The sequence below is a fragment of the Mirounga angustirostris genome, unplaced genomic scaffold, assembly GCF_029215605.1.
Source record: "Mirounga angustirostris isolate CCGP_5_RB_7025 unplaced genomic scaffold, mMirAng1.0.hap1 SCAF_4, whole genome shotgun sequence".
NCBI lineage: Eukaryota > Metazoa > Chordata > Mammalia > Carnivora > Phocidae > Mirounga > Mirounga angustirostris.
Window position 1 is genome coordinate 129,324,349 of NW_026991712.1, and position 20,986 is coordinate 129,345,334.

Sequence of the window (20,986 nt, forward strand, 5' to 3'; positions counted from 1 at the left end):
AAGAAAAATATATAATAAAATAATAAAATAAAACCATGTTTCTGAAACAAGCAGTGTCAAATGCTATAAGAAAGGTATAGATAAAGTACTATTGATTGTTAGAAACATGAAAACACCTCAAGCTAGAGGAATCCAGCAATTTCATGAAGGTGGCATTTCAGCTGAACTTTGAGGATGGGTGGGAGAGGCAAACTATAAAGAGACTACAGTGTGATAAAAAGCATAGGGAATATAAATGCATAACAGTTCATTTAATTTAGAGTGTGGGTTGTAAATGTAAAGCATGAAAACCCATGGCTGAAAAGGTAGGAGAACTGGATCACTACCACTTAATCGCCTGCTGGGTGTATTTTGGAGTCAGCAAGTTTCTTGGTCAGAGGAATGACTTTACCAAAGCCATGTGTTAGAGAATCTGGCAAAATTTCAGGAGTGTTTAGGATAAAGTAGACCGTAAAAGACTGGAAGACAGGCCTTACAAGGCAGAATACTATTGGAGGAAGTCCAGTAAGATAATGATGATATGAATATAGAGTAAGATAATGACAGTATGAATGACAGAATGAAGGAACGTATTGACCACTACCCATAATATCTTTGATTGCTCCAGACAAAAGATTTGCATCCATTGCCCTTTGTCTTATTTAATTTGGAATTTTCCCCCCAAATCTCCTGGATAGCTCAATGTATACCTTTCAGGAGAGAATTATGAAAATGATTCTTCAACTTCTGCCAGGATCTTTCTCAGATGTGGAAATCTGCAGTAATTATAAGACAGCTCAGCCCAGAACTGAGGGAGCTAGTAGCCTGCTTCAGGGCACAGAAAAAAGTAAAGGCAGAAAGGTTAAAGATAACTTCAAGTAGTTACACTTGAATTGTATCTCAGAGCAACTCCAGAAACCTTTGTGTGACTTCCTTAATAGTTCCATGCTTTATAATGGCTAGATTAGTCTGATATTCAGTCGTTGAAGAACAAGTGATAAGAAACAGAGGTGCCGAGTACCTTTGATGGACACCTCAGAAGAGAGATGCTGTGACAGAGGGCAGCTCTTGAGAGCCACTTGTCGAGGCTCTAGCCTCTCACTCCCACTACCGGAACCTCAGAAAGTTTCTAAAGGTTCTTTGGAGATCCACCAAAGGGAACCAGCAGGGAGAATAGCTTACACAATGTTTAGAAAAGTTAAAATACTTAAAGGCTCTACTCTCTAAATACTATCCCAGAATGGATCATCCCTGAGGGAAAGTAGGTAGAACTCACCATCTACTTTATTACTGTATTTAAAGAACAGGTAGAAAGTATTGGTCTTCCCATGTATTCCTAATTGAGGGGAAAAAGAGTAGCAATTTCCTGTCATCCTGGGACACAGGGGGCTTAGAGGTTCTGAAACTCTGGGGATGTGACTTAAGCAAGCTGTAGAAACCTTGATTCATAACTCAGCCTTCAAATTCCTGGTAGGGAATATGGCATTGAAAAAGAAGGTTAAGTGCACATGCATCAAAATCTATAGCTGTTTCTTATCAACTGTCACAGATATCTAGCACAGAGATTATTTCTGCCTAGCTGATACATTGCATAACATGATTTATATATAAATATGTGATATATATAAATCATGTTATATATCTATCTTATCTATATCTATCCATCCTTTTTAAAAAAATGTATGGAGTACCTAGGATATTGGAATCAAATTCAGTGCACAGAAGGGTTGGCATAGAGAGGCAAATTCACACAAAACGCTGAATGTTTACAAAGGGATTTCTCATTCAGGTTGATTTGATTAGCAATAATCTTTGAATCTAATTTCTCAGGAAATGTTTCTTTCATCATTTCCATGGTAGCAAGCTGATGAACACATCATTTACATTTTTATTAGCCTATAAAGCTTTTCCTGCTTATGCTCTTTTGCCTCACCCCAAAAGCAGTACTTAATGTTTAATAATAGCTAATCGAACCTATGGCAAAGACTTGAGTACGAAAAAAGTGACACTCAAGCTAACGTCCTCTTGTATCAATCTTACAATTGATACCACTTAAGGTACTGCTTCTGAAACCATAAAATGACTGATTATAATATATAATCTATGATCCTGTCTCAGTCTCTAGACCAAAAGCCTAGACAGTAGGAGACTCTCTTTGCCTTTAATAAACAGTATTCTGTAATACTGAGCACATTCGGTAATTAGGACTTTGAGCTTCTTAGTTTCGACTTCTGAGAAAACCACTTTTGAATGCCACAGGAGATGTGGTATTTCTAAATCAGGTCTCAGTTCTCAAAGACTATGCGTATAATAAAGGTTTAGTTTCAGATTTAACCATTTGATATGAAGGTATATTAAACTTTGGCATCACAGATCTGCAAATGACTATTCAGACCGAGTTTAGAGTTCATGCCAAAGAATGGTAACTAGAGGGGCGCCTGGGTGACTCAGTCTGTTAAGCATCTGTCTTCAGCTCAGGTCATGATCCCAGGGTCCTGGGATCTGGCCCCATGTCAGCTCCCTGTTCAGCAGGGAGTCTGCTTCTCCCTCTGCCTCTCCGCCCCACCCCCCTCAAGCTCTCTCTCACTCACTCTCTCTCTGTCTGAAATAATTAAATAAGATCTTAAAAAAAAAGAATGGTAATTAGAATACCTATCAATCATTAATGGCATTCACTAGATTGATATTTGAACAATTATAATAATGTACATTAACTGGTATCTTTGGCCCTTGCTGTGCTTTTTGTACCTGAATTGTAGTAGCCCATGATGTTCATATAGGATTTATTTCTCTGCCTGCAAAATTTTGGGAGACATCAGAGATAAGGCAAAGGTGCCGCACATTGTGAAATGACATAGGGTTCTATTTTTTCTAATTCAGAATGGAGTTCATAAGGGACCACTGCCTATTCATTAGACTAGAGGCAGATCTGATACTTTTTAGTTATAAAACTCCTGAGCACATTATCTCTTTAAGAGAGAGAGAGAAAAAGAAAGAGGGAGAGAGCACATTTTATAATTCCAAGCATTCACTTGTTTGTGCCTTTGGGGAGAAAACTAAAGCCATTTTAAAAGAAATAACTTAGAGAGAGTCAGAAGCTTCATGGTAAACAAAACTCTCTCCTGAAACATTCAGATGATTTACTTAAGAGTGAACTGGAACAACATCAATAGCATTTCCTTGAAATCAGAAATAAATTCCAAAATAACTGGGAAGAATTTCTGAAGCAGTGTTTGGGTAAGTGTTTACAATCTGAAAAAAGGATAAGGTAGGATAGAATAAATTCAACTATTAAAATAAGACTCTCACCTGCACCAAATGTATATGAAACTGTGACTTTCTGTGAGAAATAAAACACTCCACAACCCCTATATATTACATATTGTGCCATCCCAGACATGCTTTTCTGCTTGCTATTCAAACAGTTGTCTACAGCTACAGATAATTGATTTGTCTCCTGATAACTTTAGAAGCTACTGCATGAAACATCAAAGTGTAACAGCTTTTACAAGAGTTATTTGATGAAGCATAAAGTGTTTTACACTTGGGGGATGTGTGTGTGTGTGTGTGTGTGTGATGTATGTGTGTGTTGTGTGCTCATATACATGCATTATACATTCATGGGTTCTGATGCCCATATACTAAGTACCATATAAAGTTATTCTTGAATCAATTAATGTTGTTTAAATTGTATATGTAACAATGTCTGGGCTTTAGATAGTAAGATATTCAGTTTATGCTTTGTTTTCTGAATACGTTTTTTGTGGCTTATGGGTGTAAGCCTGTTTTAGCAACACATACAAGAGTCAAAAGGGAACAATTGTTTTTTTATTTACAAGACTACAGATTTGAAGTAGATAATGAGGTTTGAGTCCTACTCATCTCATTTATTTATTGTCTGAATGGCCCTGTGGAAGTCATTTAACTTCTCCAATCCTTAGTTTCCTCATTGATAAACTAAGCGTAATGGTAGCTATCTAACAGGAGAGCCAAATGACAAATGCATGTGAATAATCAAGCACTACCAAATATGAGCTACTATTTTTCATTTTCCATGGTTGCAGGAGCACATGACTCATGTGCCTCCTGGATGCAGAGGGGAAAAGAGGGTTTCATGCATTTTTGTAGTTTGCCGACAGGATCTTGGGCCTTGTATAAAGCAGCATATGCACATGTACTGATGGATAAATCAGGGAGAAGTAGTGAGACTTGGGACAAGCACTATTTGCCTCCTTTTCAAAGAACAGTAAGCCTAAATCTGAGTGTCAAATTGCAATCAGCATGTCTAGGAAGCCACAGCACATGTTCTCTTCTATTATTGAAGGAGACAGCTGCCTAGTCAATGTAAATTTTATTGTAAAACTGTTTAATAGAATTCACAATTATGGGAGGACAAACGCACTTGAGACACTAATGGAGGTTCTGAATTTGATATATGCATACAAAGAGGGCTGTCAGACTTAGCATCAGTTATGGTTGTACAGAGACAGGTGGGCAATAAAAGAAGGTGACTACTAATGAAAGGGAACTCCCACTGATCCACTGCCACCATCTCTGCTAACCAAGAGTGAAAAATAGGAGTGAAATCAGCATCTAAATTTTTGGTATAATAAGTAAAAACTGTATGTACTTTATCCCATTGTACTCATGGTACTTTCTACACCATTTGATACCCAGGATCCTTTATCTACTGAAATTCTCTATACTCCTAATTATTGTGCTAGTACAATCTCCTTGTTTTCCTCACACCACTGTGACCAATCCTTCTTTGTCCCTCAATGGCTGTTCAGTAATTTCTCAAGTCTCTATGGATAGGGGTTCTGTGCCTTGCTATCTATTAGGCCCAATTTATAACTTTCAGCTATCTTGGTTTCAAATATCACCTCTTCACATATAATTTTCAAAAACTTACACTAAACCTCAACTTCTCCATCGAATGCTAGTTGTGTATTTCTAAATGATTAATGAATATTTCCACTTGAAATTTGGAAGTTGTCAGTAGCTCAACATGTTGGAGCTAATTGATTTCTCCTCCAAATTGATTCCTTTACCCAATCTTTTATCTCTGTCTGTTTAATCATCATATCATCACTCTGGAATCCATTCTAAACACTTTGTTCAAAGAAATCCTCTTCAATACATTATTTATCAAATCTCCAGGTATTATCTTGTCTAAAAATTCTCAGTGGCTTGTCATTTCCTGTTGGGAAAAAATCCTATTGGCTGTAAGTGTCTTTAAAGAGCAAGGATTTCTGTCTTCTAGTCTCTTCAACAAATGGTGTTGGGAAAATTGGACAGCCACATGCAGAAGAATGAAACTGGACCATTTCCTTACACCACACACACAAATAGACTCTAAATGGTTGAAAGACCTCAATGTGAGACAGAAGTCCATCAAAATCCTAAAGGAGAACACAGGCAGCAACCTCTTTGACCTTAGCCACAGCAACTTCTTCCTAGAAACATCACCAAAGGCAAGGGAAGCAAGGGCAAAAATGAACTATTGGGGCTTCAACAAGATAAAAAGCTTTTGCACAGCAAAAGAAACAGTCAACAAAACCAAAAGACAACCAACAGAATGGGAGAAAATATTTGCAAATGACATATCAGATATAGGGCTAGTATCCAAAATATAAAGAACTTATCAAAATCAACACCCAAAGAACAAATGATCCAATCAAGAAATGGGCAGAAGACATGAGCAGATATTTTTCCAAAGAAGACATCCAAATGGCCAACAGACACATGAAAAAGTGCTCAACATCGCTCAGCATCAGGGAAGTCCAAATCAAAACCTCAGTGAGATATCACCTCACACCAGTCAGAATGGCTAAAATTAACAAGTCAGGAAATGACAGATGTTGGTGGGGATGTGGAGAAAGAGGAACCCTCCTACACTGTTGGTGGGAATGCAAGCTGGTGCAGCCACTCTGGAAAACAGTATGGAGGTTCCTCAAAAAGTTGAAAATATTGCTGCCCTATGACCCAGCAATTGCACTACTGGGTATTTACCTCAAAGATACAAATGTAGGGATCCGAAGGGGTACATGCAGCCTGATGTTTATAGCAGCAATGTCCACAATAGCCAAACTATGGAAAGAGCCAAGATGTCCATCGACAGATGAATGGATAAAGATGATGTGGTATACACACACACACACACACACACACACACACACACACACACACACTGGAATATTATGCAGCCATCAAAAGGAATGAAATCTTGCCATTTGCAACGACATGGATGGAACTGGAGGGTATTATGCTGAGCGAAATAAGTCAATCAGAGAAAGATATGTATCATATGATCTCACTAATATGAGGAATTCTTAAACTCAGGAAACAAACTGAGAGTTGCTGGAATGGTGGGGGGTGGGAGGGATGGGATGGCTGGGTGATAGACATTGGGGAGGGTACGTGCTACGGTGAGCGCTGTGAATTGTGTAAGACTTGAATCACAGACCTGTACCTCTGAAACAAATAATACATTATATGTTAAAAAAAAAAAGAAGATAGTAGGAATGGAAAAATGAAGGGGGAGAAATCGGAGGGGGAGATGAACCATGAGAGACTATGGACTCTGAGAAACAAACTGAGGGTTCTAGAGGGGAGGGGCGTGGGGGGATGGGTTAGCCTGGTGATGGGTATTAAAGAGGACATGTACTGAATAGAGCACTGGGTGTTATGCGCAATGAATCATGGAACACTGCATCAAAAACTAATGATGTAATGTATGGTGATTAATATAACATAATAAAATTAAAAAAAAGAATTTCTGTCTTCTATTTATCTCTTTATCTACCACACCATCTAGGCATGTGTGTTACACATCATAAACTACAATAATTGCTTATTGAATTGAATTAAACTCCTTGGACTTTTATTCTCAGTTTTCTTAGTCTGGTCCATTCCTAACATCCAAATTTACTTGTAGGGACTCTTCACAATCTGTTCATCTAGCATTATATTCACTCTCCCCTAAATGTGTTCAGCTCATTCTTCTTACCATATCTGGACATGATTCCTCTTTTCTCTGTCCAGTTCTCACTACTCTTTAAAGTTCAGCCCAATTCAAAACCTCTCTCATAAATCCTTCCCCAACTCTTTCAGTCCATGTTGATCTCTATTCCCAGTGAATTCCTAACACTCCTCACTTTGTGTTGTTATTTCTTGCTAGGTTTCTAATTGTTCCTAATTACCAAACTCACTCTGATCTTTGACTCTTTTCCCTTCCGTCCTTACTATTTTACTTTTGAATTGTTTATATAATTTTTCCTGTGTATTAATTTTGTGTGTCCAGCTACACTATAATGTCTTTAGAAGGAAAAAGTATGTCATATTTTCTTATATCATTTCCATATTCTACCACTATACTATGGAAAAAGTAGAGGTTCAAAAATATATATTAAATGAATGAATGAATATGGAGGGAAGAAAATATATTAAAAGTGAGTATTGCAATTAATAGCTTTGGAAAAATCATTCAAAGAAAATAATTTTGCATTTTGAATATGATGCTTGTAGGTTTTTTGAATATCATTTTCTTTTATTATCTGATTTGTACCTTAGTTAGTCCATTAGATAGAAGAGAATAAAGTTTAATGTATATAAAACCTGCTTTATGTACCAGCAGTGATTAACAATGAAAGTCACTAAATGTTATACAACAGCTAATAAAGGACGTTGGAGAATCCATGAAGAAATGCAAGACAAGAGTAGAAACCTATCTGGAATGATTTTGGTAAAGTTTGCCCTAAGGCTGGTAGAATTCTATTTCCTTCCACACTATGATTTACAAAGCAAGAAAAGAGTATTTGAATAGGAGATGAAGAGACCAAGCTCTTAACCACCTTGCTTTTGAAACTTGTAAGTCTATCCCTTACAAATGTAATCAGCTCAGCAGTAGACAAAAAGCATTTTGTTTTGCAAAACATATTCTGCCATTCCCCTCCCCACCACTGAATTAAGAGATTGAACAAATCTCACTGGAACTTAATGTCTACCTCGCCAATTCTTCCACCCAGGCTTCTTAATGTTTACCTTCCATTTACTTTATCCCTGGCCTCAGTTGTTTTCTTTTTTGGAAAACACTGATATTTAGGTGATTCTAATGAAATTTCCCCTCTTATAAGTAATACAGATTCACTTATATTTACAGTAAATCTCACCAAAAAGATCTATTTTGGGGGGAGAAATAAGACACAGTAAGGGGTGGAAATGTCAGCATGAAGGAAACTATTTTGCTCTCAATGAGACTGTTAATATTTATTGAATGTAAGAGCCCTTTAAAGTGACTCTGTTAAGGGAAGTGGATCACACCCATTTTATAGGTTTTATATATGATTTTATATGCAGCTCTACTTGCTCACAGTTGGCATGTGTGTGTGTGTGTGTGTTAGCAAAGAAAGTACAATTTAACTTGTAACATGACTAAAAGGGAGAAATAGATAACTATTTAATAATAAAGATATTGTGGTTATCACAAATAATACAGTGGGAAAATCATGGGATTTTGAGTAAACTGACCAGGACTCCAGACATGGCTCTTTGCAATATCTAAAGACAATGAATATAGAAGAGCCATGGTTTTATATCTATCAAATGGCAGTGACATTAAAAACTATTTCATGAGGATTTGTGAGTAGATTAAATAAATAATACAAAATGCTTTGTATGTACAAAATTAATATTTTAGTAATTAAATCTAAGACAAGATCCAGAGTCCTTCCCTTGGTCTTTAAAAGCACTTTGTGATCTTGTTTGTAACCATCCACCCGACCTCATCTCCATCACTCTATCTCTAGCTCACACCACACTAATAACTTTGGTTTACTTGTGTCCCTGAAACACAACTAATTCTTTTCTGCCACAGGGTCTTTGCACGTGTTATCACATATATTTTATATACAGTTTTACTATATAGTTTATTTTAAATGGTGCCCACTTCTCTACTCTTTTCATTTTAACGTGTTTTATTATTTTTCTAGTACTTACTACTAACTGATATTATGTGTTTTCTTTTCTTTATTGTCTAGCTCATTCTCTACAACTGAACTCCAAGAAAATGGAGTTTTGCCTATTTTTTTGCTACTATCACCTCAGAACTAGAACTCTATCTATGGCACAACAGACGCTTAAGAAATCAAATAATACATAAGCGAATGAATGCAAGAATGATCTTTCATTGAGTCCTTAATCTACATGAGGCAATCTGCAAAGTGCTTTATATGGATTATCTAATTTAATCATTACAATAAACCTATTATAATTTCTATTTCATAAATGAAGAAAACAGAGATGACAATAATTTGTTTGAGGTAAACACAGTAAGTGATTACCTGACTCCAAAATCTATGCTCTTAATCACTTCTATAAATCCTGTGTGTATCCAGCCATCTTTATATTAATTGATGTTTGATTAGATTGTTACAAAACAGCCTAAATTAACTATCAAAAGAGCATTTATATAGCTTAACTTGATCCTCAAAATAAATGTACGTATTCAGTAGCTAAAAAATAAGCCAACTCCTAGAATCTGAAAAGCCAGCCTTTGAAAATAGTTCAGAACAAGAATCAAAAGAGCCAGGTTTGTTTTCACAGGTGACCAAGGTAAGACTTACCTCCAGGTGACCAGCTATTGTAGCAATATGGAGGGCAGTGAGGCCACCATACCCAACCTGCTGTATGTCAGCTCCACTGTGAAGCAGAGAAGTGATCAATTCTGCACTGTCCTGTAAAGAAACACATCTTTAGTGTTACTTTTCTACTAATAGCAGGTTTGGACACTGTGCAACAGGATATATTGATTCCCTGACTGTCAGCCAGTTTAGGTGCTCAAAGAAAACCTAAGTGTGATTTCTGGTATAAGAGCACATGAGACAGCAGAGAGCAGCTCTCAAATGCTTGAAATGTAGGAACAAATGACAAGGCTATTCAGTTTCAATCAATCCTCTACCACTTGACCATGAAAGATAGAAAGGACATTACCTATGTGAGGCTCTTGCAAACTCAACTCAGTCTTATGTGTAGGTCACTCTGAAAAATGTGCTTTCCCTGGCAACTGCATGATTGGACTGACTGCAGTGGACTATTTCCTGGTAATTCGGTAATTACTTCTCTACATATGTGTCATGGTTCCTATACACATTAATGACACATAGTGTTATGGCCCTATACATAATTAATCAGTAGTGTCTTTCTTAACTCATTTTAACAGTGAAAATGTTTGAAGTAGTATTTAGGCCTTTGAATTAGAATAATTTATGCAATGGTCAAAGTGATCCTTACTTTCCTTGTACTATTTGCAGTGTATCTCTGTCCTTGGAGAGACAGGGAACTTTTCACAATATTAATAGCAATTTACATTCACTGAATTTTTATTATGTAATGATCCTTTCATATGCATTAACTTATTTAAACCTGGTATATGGTAGGGCTTTAAAAATGCTTAATAAAAAAATAAAATAAAAAATATTTCTCTAAATTATCCTATGAAAAATTACTATTATATACCTTATTTTGTAAGTCAGAACACTCAAGTGATATGGAGGGTCACATATTCATAATACCCCACAACTGGAAGGGAATGCAAAGAACAGTCTTCATGTTTAACCCTCTCTCTCAAAGTAAGAATTCAAACCATAACTTCTTTAATACTTGGCCCACCAACATCTCAAACACACTCTGTGGCAAGAAAGTCAAGTCTTCATGAGATACGTCATTGCACTTATCTATAAACATATTATTTCAAATATTGTTGGTTAAGAAAATCCTCTCATTTAAAAAAAAAAAGTTTGATTTCTTAATCCTGTTACACATAACTGAAGGTTATAAAAAAGGAGAAGTTATAAAAAAGTGAAAAAACTTTGGTAAAAAATTCTAAATAGCAAAATTAATGTTATAGTTTCCAAATTTTCTACTCTGCACACCTGTTCTACTAAATAAGTTAAAGATTTTGTGTTCCTTTACTATTCCTTTGGTTCCTTCTGTTCAGATATAGACCTGCGTTTTCTCCATTCTTTTTTTTTCCCCACTAAAGCTAAGCTAATTTTATCTCTATCCTTGCCTTCATTTTCCAAGCTTCCATAAAAAGTTATTGACACTCACTGCTGACAGCTGTGATCTCATTTCTTCAGTAATCTCTAGCTATGTATACCCAAATCTTACATAAATCCCAACTGAGTTCACTATACTCCTTACACATTGAATTTTGCTCTTTCTCACACCATCTCTTCTCCCTTTGTGCTTGCCTTATATTATCAAGAGAAATTGCCATGCTAGTTTCTTCCACCTAAGACAGAAGGACTCACCATTGTCCTGAAATCACCTCCTCAGTTTCAGAAGGTAACCTTGTTTACCAAATCCAATGTCAATCCTCTTCCTGTCTATAGTCAGATGATCTCTTTCTTCTTGCCTCCTCTTTGTTTCTATCTGCCTTCAAAAAGTGAGCCTCAAGCCACTTTCTCATTCCAAATGCTACCTTTGGCAATTCTTACACAATCAGATAACTTCATCTTTAGTCCAAATCCCTCTAAGTCCAAATTCCATACATCCTGCCTATCAATGGCATCTCAAATTCAAAATTCAAAATTGCTCTTGCAAATACCATTCATAATTTTCCCAGTGTTATCTGTCATCGCCTAGTATTTCCTATTCATATTAATGACATTTTCTTGTTTCAAAAGTCTTTGAGTCCTTCAACTCATTTAGTTTCAGAATTCTGTTGGTTCTAAGTCATTAGTACTTCCTACATTTTTTCTTATTTTCAACATCACCCTCCATTTTACAGTCTTCTCACTAGTCTCCGTGATTAAGCCTTTTCCCACCACAGTCCAGCCTCCATATTGCTACTAAATAAATATTCTTATGCACAGTTTTGATGACATTATTCTCTTTTTCAATAAACCTTTCATATACTTAACAAACACTTATTGAGCATATATGGTATGTGAAACACTGTTCTGAGCAGAGGGAACATGGCATTGTGTAAGACAGTTAAAATTCTGCTTTCATGGAGCTTACATTTGTACTGTATATACAGTAAGAGGAGAGACATAAAATAAATAAGAAGGGAACCTGGGCGGCTCAGTAGGTTGAGCAACCAACTCTTGATTTTGGCTCAGGTCATGGTCTCAGGGTCCTGGGATTGAGCTCCCCATCAGGCTCCATGTTCAATGGGGAGTCTGCTTGGGATTCTCTCTCTCCTGTCCCTCTCCCTTTGCCCCTCCCCCATGCACATGCTCTCTCCTCTCTAAAATAAATAAATAAAAATAAATAAATAAAAAATATTATATACAGTATCATAAAGTACCAATGACTGTGAAGGAAAACTAGCAAATGATAAAGTGGCTACTTTAAACTGAGTAGTCAGGGAAAGATTCACTTCTCTGAGAAGGTACACTTTGAGATAAATGGTAAATACCAAAAGGAGAAATCCAAGTCACAATTTCAAGGGTGACCACTGAAGATCAAGTAGCAGCTAAGTGTGAAACACATAATTTCCTAAAATGGAAATAAACTTAGTATGCTTGAAGGCCAGTGTTGAGTAGAAGGTTAAAAATAAAGAAAGGAATATTTGTTCTTTGGGTGTTGAGTTTGATAAGTTCTTTATAGATTTTGGATACTAGCCCTTTATCTGATATGTCATTTGCAAATATCTTTTCCCATTCTGTTGGTTGCAGAGAAAGGGGAACCCTCCTACACTGTTGGTGGGAATGCAACCTGGTGCAGCCACTCTGGAAAACATTATGGATGTTCCTTAAGACGTTAAAAATAGAGCTACCCTATGACCCAGCAATTGCACTGCTGGGTATTTACCCCAAAGATACAAATGTAGGGATCCAAAGGGGTACATGCACCCCAATGTTTATAGCAGCAATGTCTACAATAGCCAAACTATGGAAAGAGCCTAGATGTCCATCAACAGATGAATGGATAAAGAAGATGTGGTGTGTATATATATATATATAATTTATATATTTATACACACACACACAATGGAATGAATATTATGCAGCCATCAAAAATGAAATCTTGCCATTTGCAACAATGTGGATGGAACTAAAGGGTATTATGGTAAGCGAAATAAGTTGGTCAGAGAAAGACAATTATCATATGATCTCACTGATATGAGGAATTTGAGAAACAAGACAGAGGATCACAGGGGAAGGGAGGGAAAAATGAAACAAGATGAAACCAGGGGAGCCTGGGTGGCTCAGACAGTTAAGTGTCTACCTTCGGCTCAGTTCATGATCCTGGGGTCCTGGGATTGAGCCCCACATCGGGCTCCCTGATGAGCAGGGAGCCTGTTTCTCCCTCTCCCTTTGCCTGCCACTCCCCCAGCTTGTACTCTCTCTCTGTTAAATAAAAAAAATAAAAATCTTTAAAAAAAAAAAAAGAAACAAGACGAAACCAGAGATGGAAACAAACCATAAGAGACTCTTAATCTCAGGAAACAAACTGAGGGTTACTGGAATGGAGGGAGGCAGGAGGGATAGGGTGGCTGGGTGTTGGACACTGGGGAGGGTATGTGCTATGGTGAGCTCTGTGAATTGTGTAAGACTGATGAATCACAGACCTGTACCCCTGAAACAAATAATACATTATATGTTAATTTTAAAAAAAGAAAAAGTAATGTTCAAGATGAGGTCTAAGACCCCTGATTTTATAGGGCCTTGTAGGCCATGGTATTTGGTGTTTGAATTTTTTCCAAGTGCAATAGCTAGCAGGAGAATGACATGATACAGAGCTAGGGAAGAATCGGGAAGAAGCAGTTTTTGAGGTAGAAATAAAATATTTTATTTTTCACATGTTAAGTTACATGAGATCCTTAGGGTTAAGACTGCGGGTACTAGAATTACTCCAAAGTTAGAATACCAGCTCTGCTAATGACTGTCAACTGGGGCAAGTTACATAAGCCCTTTACACTAAGTTCCTTGGTTATAAATAAAGGGGACAGTAACTGTATGTCCTGATGTGATACATATACAAATTGTGCATTCACAACTGATGTGATAATACGTTTAAAGTACTTGTAAGGTACCTGGCAAAATAATACTCAATAAACTTACTGCCATTGGACATAGAAGAATGGGGTTTAGTTTGGTCCTCAGTGAAAACTTCCAAATAAGAAAGTGAATTGACTCCATAATCTAACTCCTGTTTCTCCTTTGCCCTTACCTCCTCCCCACAACTTTACTTCTGCTTCATTAGCTACCCACTGAATTAATCAAAGTATTAAAACATAGGAAAACTCTGAAGCAGTACTGGAAACAGGAAATGTCTACCAGTTCTGCTTTGTCCAGAAAAAACAAAACAAAACAAAACAAAACAAAACAAAACAATTCACAGGAGTTAACTCCAACCTCATCAATAACTTTTATTTTTAAATGGTGAGGGTTAAAGACAGGTGAGAGCTAAAGTCTCTGAGGTAAATGAAAAAGACATCACCTTAAAACATTTTTTCCCTGCAGATGGATAGGTATTTTAAATGCAGGGAAATGGAGAAAGTCTTTTTAAGCACAAAATCACTTTTTAAAATAAAGGGAAAACATGATAAACTTAAGCAAATAAAAGTATTAAAAATACAATAAGATAAATGACAAATTGAAGAAATATTCACAATATCTAACACTGACAAGTGGTTTGTATATATATGAAGAACTTGTACAAATCCATAGAAAGACAGATACTCTTTAATTTGACAAATATTTATTAGTGAATGTCTACCTTATGACAAGCACTGTACTAGGCTACATTAAAATAATTACATGTAAAATAATGGAATAGATGAAATATTTATCAGGCAAGTTCTAGTAAATGCACATCCATCCTTTTCTCAACTATCTTTATTTTTTCTTATTTAGCCAAAATTTGTGTCATGTAAGAGAAAGTATGTCATGATTTCTTCAGAATAGTCAAATGTTGAGGTCAGTTTGAAGTACTAAATTATCCTTTCATATCTTGGTTAGATTTCTCAAGTTGACCTCTGATTGACCTAATTTTTGTTTTTTTACTAAATACTATAAAGATAGAACTTTTATATTCCCAAGCTATGCTAAAGAGATTGTAACAAAGCAATCATTGCTACTTAAAAATTGCTTACTATGGGCTAAATACCATGTAAAATGATGTATTGACATCATCTCTTCAAGCCTTACAACTTACCTATGAGAAAAAGACTATTATCCCTATCATGGCTGATAGCAGTCAGACTCAAAGAATTTAAAGTACTTGTAGAACCTTAAGTAGTTTGTAAGTGTTGGAGCTAGATACAAAATCGGGTGTGTTTGACTCTAAAGTCCATGCTTCATGTTTGACAATCCATGGTGTTTTACCTGATCCTTCCTTAGTTCCAATATCAAAGAGAGGATGTACTTTTGCTGTATTTTGTTGCATTTAACTGATGAGTCCCAAATATTTTTTTCCTGCTCTACAGAAGTATTGTGTTCTAATGGAATTATTTTAAAAGTCAGCAATATGGCACACACCTTCCAGGGAGGAAAAATCATTCATAAAATAATAACATGGGTAAATTTTAAATATGACAAAGTTGGTCTTATTGTTTGCACTCTATGATATATAACAAGTATCTAAAGGCAAAAAATTTTTTTAAAGATTTTACACAGAAGCATTCTAAAGTGTGGAGAAATAAGCCTCTGTTATGCATTAGTGTGTACAATACTAATTAATTAATTAATTTTAAAGATTTATTTATTTATGAGAGTGAGAGTTGGGAGGCGAGGGGCCAAGGGAGAGGGAGAGAGAGTCTTAAGCAGACTCTGTGCTCAGTGCAGAGCCAGAGGCGGGGCTTAATTTCATGACCCTGAGATCATGACAGGAGCCGAAACCAAGAGTCCAATGCTTAATCAACTGTGCCACCCAGGAGCCCCTGTACACTATTTATTTTTAAACAAAAGAAAATCCGTGTGTGGTACAGTAAGGCTTGGATAAAAAATCTGTCTAGCAAATCCTTGAAAAAATAGGATTTGAGATACAATAGACCTCTAAAGATTTATGTAAATGGGAAAAATTTCCTGTAATGTTAGCAACTCCAACTTTGTACTATGCATAAAACCGTAACACAGCATCTAATATCTTGCCTATTGTTAGCTCTGTGATTGTTACTATGGATAAAGCCAAGATAAGTAACCATTAGTGTCAGGGAGCTTAGATTCTCTACCACCAAATCTCATAAGTTAAATACACACACACACACACACACACACACTCACTTTTTTGTTGTTGTTTTTTGGTAGTTCTATTTCAGAATGAAAATAAACTGGGAATTTTTAATGTTTAAAATTTACTTTCTTCTGATTATGGAAATATGTCCTCTGGAGGTTTTAAAACACAACACTAATTCATTTATAATCTTCCCATATAGATGTGAAATTTGTGGCCTTTCCCCTTGAATCCAGGTGGGTTCTGATTAAAAGAGTGTGGTAGAAATAAACTATGTTTCCTCTAAGGCTAGGTCATAAAAAGCCACATATCTTCCTTCTATTTTCTGGAACACTTGTTCTTGAAGCTATTAGCTACCATGTAAGAAGTCTGACTAACTTGAGGCAGCCAGGCTGTAAGGAATCCCAGGCCACACAGAGAAGCTGCATATCATATACAAGCTTTCCCCTCAGATGACCCAGCTAAAGCTAGACTTACAGTCATTCCAGCCCAGGCACCAGATATGTGAAGCCTCCAGGGGATTCCAATTCCCTGGTTGTTGAAGTACCCTAGTCATTTATGTCTTCTCAGCTGAGGCCCCAAATACAGTCGAGCAGAATCAAGCCATCCCTGCTGCATCTTGTCTGAATTTCTGAACTGAGAATCCCTAAGAATAATAAAATGACTGTCGTATTAGAGGACTAAGTTTGAGGTAATTCGTTATGCTGTAATAGACGACTAGCACATGTCATAGTAGAAAATGTAGAAAACAGAGTAAAGGAATAAATAACAATTTATAACCTGTAGTACCACCATATAATCACTAGTATCAATTATTCATTTATTTCCTTCCATTCTTTTTCTCAGGTATGGACCTTCATGAAACTAGATAAGAGCACAGACTAGCACTGCAAAGTACTTGTGTTTGCATTCTAATGGCCACTTCCTACATTTGAGACATGTTCCCTAACTTCTTAAGCTATGGGGCTTTTTTTTCTATACAATGGAGATCATAATAGTGTCAATCTTACAGAGTTGTTGTGAGGATTAAATCAAATGATGTAATGCATTTTGCATAATGCTTGACACATAATTTTTGTTGTTAATTATTATGTACACAATTGAGCTATACTACATATAGAGATAAATAATCTCCCTTTTTCATTTAATGTAAAATACTGAGTATTTCCCATTGTTTGGCAGATGTAGAGATACGCCACTCAAATCTCCCTTCAAGAAGAGTGTGCTGGGAATGTGGTTAGCTGGCAATAATCCTCTTTCAGGATCCACTGCAGCAGTAGAGTTGAGATCTTTTCAAAGTGGCCCCCAGTCATTGACTGAGAAAGCTGGTGGTAAAAGTACCTAGCCATTGTCACTCAAGCATTACTCCTCTAATAGGCAATTTTTGCTCTGGAGCTCCCATTGGGCTGGCAAAGATTTTAGTGAGTCTCACTGTGGTCTGACAGCTTCCCCAGACTAATTCCACTGCCTTCCTTTGCCTTTCACAGGTGTCACTTCCAAATAAATCTCTTGCACTCCAAAATCCCTTTCAGAGCCGGCTTTTCAAGAACTCAACTGGCATAACATATCATAAAATGTTTCTTTAATGCACATTTAAATCAAAGCTTAACTGGGATTTGAACTTAGACCTTCTGATTTTAAGTCCTATGCTTTTTTAAATACAACATGTTACCCTCCACCCCCAACTAATATTCTACTCTCAATTTTTTGCCTTTCATGTGTAAGCCCTGACCATGTGTTCTTCACCTGTAAAAAGGGAATCTAATACCTGCTGTATCCATCTTACAGGGTTGTAACAGGATCAAATTGTATAATGTATGTGGGCATGTTTGTAAACTCAAGATTCTTACAAGTATAAATTCATATACTAATATTAAATGTCACCCCCAAGATTGACCTATGAGAACATTCACCTTACATCTTAATCTTAGTCCACTTTATCCCCAAATATGTTTAATCATGAAATACCTCAATATCTTCACCTGCAAGATGCAGAGTTGGGCTAAATTGTTTTCTGTAATACCCTATCTAACTCAAATATTGTAATATTCCCTGAAATGTCACATCAAGCTGCAAGGAAGACCTGAACTTGGTTTGGAAAGAAGACTGGGTTTCTGGGTGTGAAAACAGGGATATATAAGTAAATATTTTAATAATGTGCTTACTTAAGTATCTTTTCTCTATAACCCAATTTACCCAGCCCAGTAATTATTACAGCCTGGTGTTTATGCTAGTAAGGAAAAAAGTAAAAAAGCAGTTTTGTAGTCTTCAAAGAATATTAAGGTTTCTTTTAGGGCAAGGGACTATACAGAGCTTCAGTATGAAACATATTTAGTTCTAGGCATTAAAGTTTAATGGACTAGAGCTGCCTCATGTATCATAGACATCTCCAATGAAAGGATCCATTAATCAGTATAAAAATAACTGCTCATGAAAGTTCACACCTACATGCCTCTTGTTGAAATAATTCTGAATTTACCTCTGCAAAAGATAGCACTTATTAAAGGTTTTGGTGTGACAGGAATACTTGACTTTGCTTGAAATTTTGAAAAAAAGGAGAGAAAAGAGAGAAGGAACACACTTGTAGATTGAGTACCTGTACTCAGGGTAAGGCCTCTAATTTTGCTTTGGACCTCTTTTTTTCTCATCACCCTTGCTGACCCTTCCTCTTCTGTTTCCTAGTGTTCAATAGTCATGTCCTGTGGGCTGCTTCCAATTGGCCTTTGAATATACTTGTTCTCTCTTTCAGTAATATAGTGTTGATTTAATAGGGAGGAGCTAATCAGAATCTCTGGGAATTTGGGAGAATGCAAATACTTGCTGTTTGAAAAAGCAAATTGACTATTATAATTTCTTTGTTTTCACTTTAATTTTATTTTAAAATAAAATACATGTAAACAGACAGTGAATGTTTATGTTTATCCAAAGAAGCAAAACTTTAAAAAGATCGAGAAACACACTATTGTAGAATCTTTCTGTGATCCTATCTCTCCTCAAGATACTGCCCAATCTTTATTCATTGCCTACATTTTCCCAACTCCATTTACTTTCAATCCATTTTTACACTCTCTATTCCCACAAATTCACTAAACATTCCTTAAGGAGATATCTGACAATTTTCTAATTTCCACATCTAATGGCTAAAATAGAACCATATTTTGTCCAATGTCAACATGATTCTTCCTCCTTTGAATAATAGAATTATTCAACATAGAATTATAACTTCATTTATTTATTTATGCAACATGTATTTATTGATGAATATACACCAGGAACTATTCTATGCACTTAGATTAAGATGATAAGAAATTTAGATCTAATCTCTGCCTTGGTGGTGCTCACAGAAACAAGTCACAAGGGGGAAACTATGTATATGGTTTGGCTTGCATAATAGTTAAAAGTAAAATTTTGAATTAATGGAAATTAAATATCAGGAAACTTCATAATCTGATTCTCTGAAATTTGGGGCAATACTGGGCTTACCTGCCTACATGGCAATGATTAGCTGGAGCTGAATGCTGACTGCTCCTTTACATGGAGCATAAGTTCTCTAATTTGCCACAGTCTCCACCATGTCTTATGTCTCAAAAACACTGAGTCCAAGTGTTAGTCCCCATTTAACTTTGTCATATTTTCTAACACCTTAATTCATTTATGTTACCTGTATCATTCTACACATACTTAAGATTGTGACCCTTAAACTAGAGGAAGATGTAGAGAAGTAACCATGTAATGAAAGAGAATCATTCACAGTATGAGAAGGTGTACAGGGTGTTTATGAGAGTACATGGAAGGAGCACCTAATCCAGACTTGGGAGGGGTCAGGGAAGGTTCTCCAAGAAGTAGTGCTAATATAAGAATTAAAGGATAAATTAGTGTTTTCAATAACATCCTATCAAGTTTTTACTGAGAACATGTTAATTTAGAGATTATGAAATATTAGTTTACTAAGAAGAAATGTAAGTGTAAAAATAAATCTTAATGTTTGATCTAATTTGTGGGTATAAATGTTTTCTGGTTCCTTAAATTAAAAATTTTAAGCAGTGTTTAAAAGTTGCAATTAACTGGAAGATTTAGTTAAGTATCAAAAAAGAAAAAAAACAGAAACAAAAACAAAAAGTAAGATTCTATTTTTGTGTGTGTGATTTTTGTTTCTTTTTCCAAGAATTTGTTATTATTATCTTGACAAATTCCTACTTGGAGAAAATGCTCTCTTTAATCAGGAAACTTTATTTATTCAAATAAAAAGGTAACTTGGATTTTAAAAAGATATCAATTAATTTTGTCCTCTATATTAATGGTTTTCAGCAGGGGGTGATTTTGTCCTCAAGGGGCAATGTCTGTAGACATTTTTGGTGTCACACTGGGGATGGAAGAAGTGGCTACCAGGATCTAGAGACTAGAGGCCAGGAATGCTGCTAAATATCTTACAATGCACAGGACAGCCCCCACAACATGGAATAATTCAATCCAAAATATCAGTAGTGCTGAGGCAGAGAAAATCTATGTAAGTAAAGGATTCAGAAAGTATGAAACACATGCATTGTGACCTGAATTTTAGGATAGTTGAAAAGAAATATCAATTTTGCAATCAAATACACGTGTTAAGGAAGAAAAAACATCAGAAAAAAAGATACAACAGTTTCCAGGCTATGGATCACCATGAATAGAAAACAGCTTTCTGTTAGGCATGGTTGTGTGGTAATAAGAACCTAGGTCTAGTGAGCCAAAAGACATAGGTTGAATTAAATTTTTCCCCCTTCCATGCCCTTTCCCTATGTAATAAATATTTAAATGACTTCTTCTGAATGATTGGAATGAG

The 20,986-nt window shown here is 36.0% G+C and overlaps 1 protein-coding gene across 1 annotated transcript in view; it reads right to left on the reverse strand.

Annotated features, from left to right (window-relative positions):
• TNNI3K (TNNI3 interacting kinase) overlaps positions 1-20,986 on the reverse strand; it is a 306,502-nt gene that overhangs the window by 249,661 nt on the left and 35,855 nt on the right. Inside the window, exon 5 of the mRNA XM_045897407.1 lies at positions 9,603-9,713. Within this exon, the coding sequence (XP_045753363.1) occupies positions 9,603-9,713 (111 nt within the window). The remainder of the gene's footprint in view (positions 1-9,602; positions 9,714-20,986) is intronic.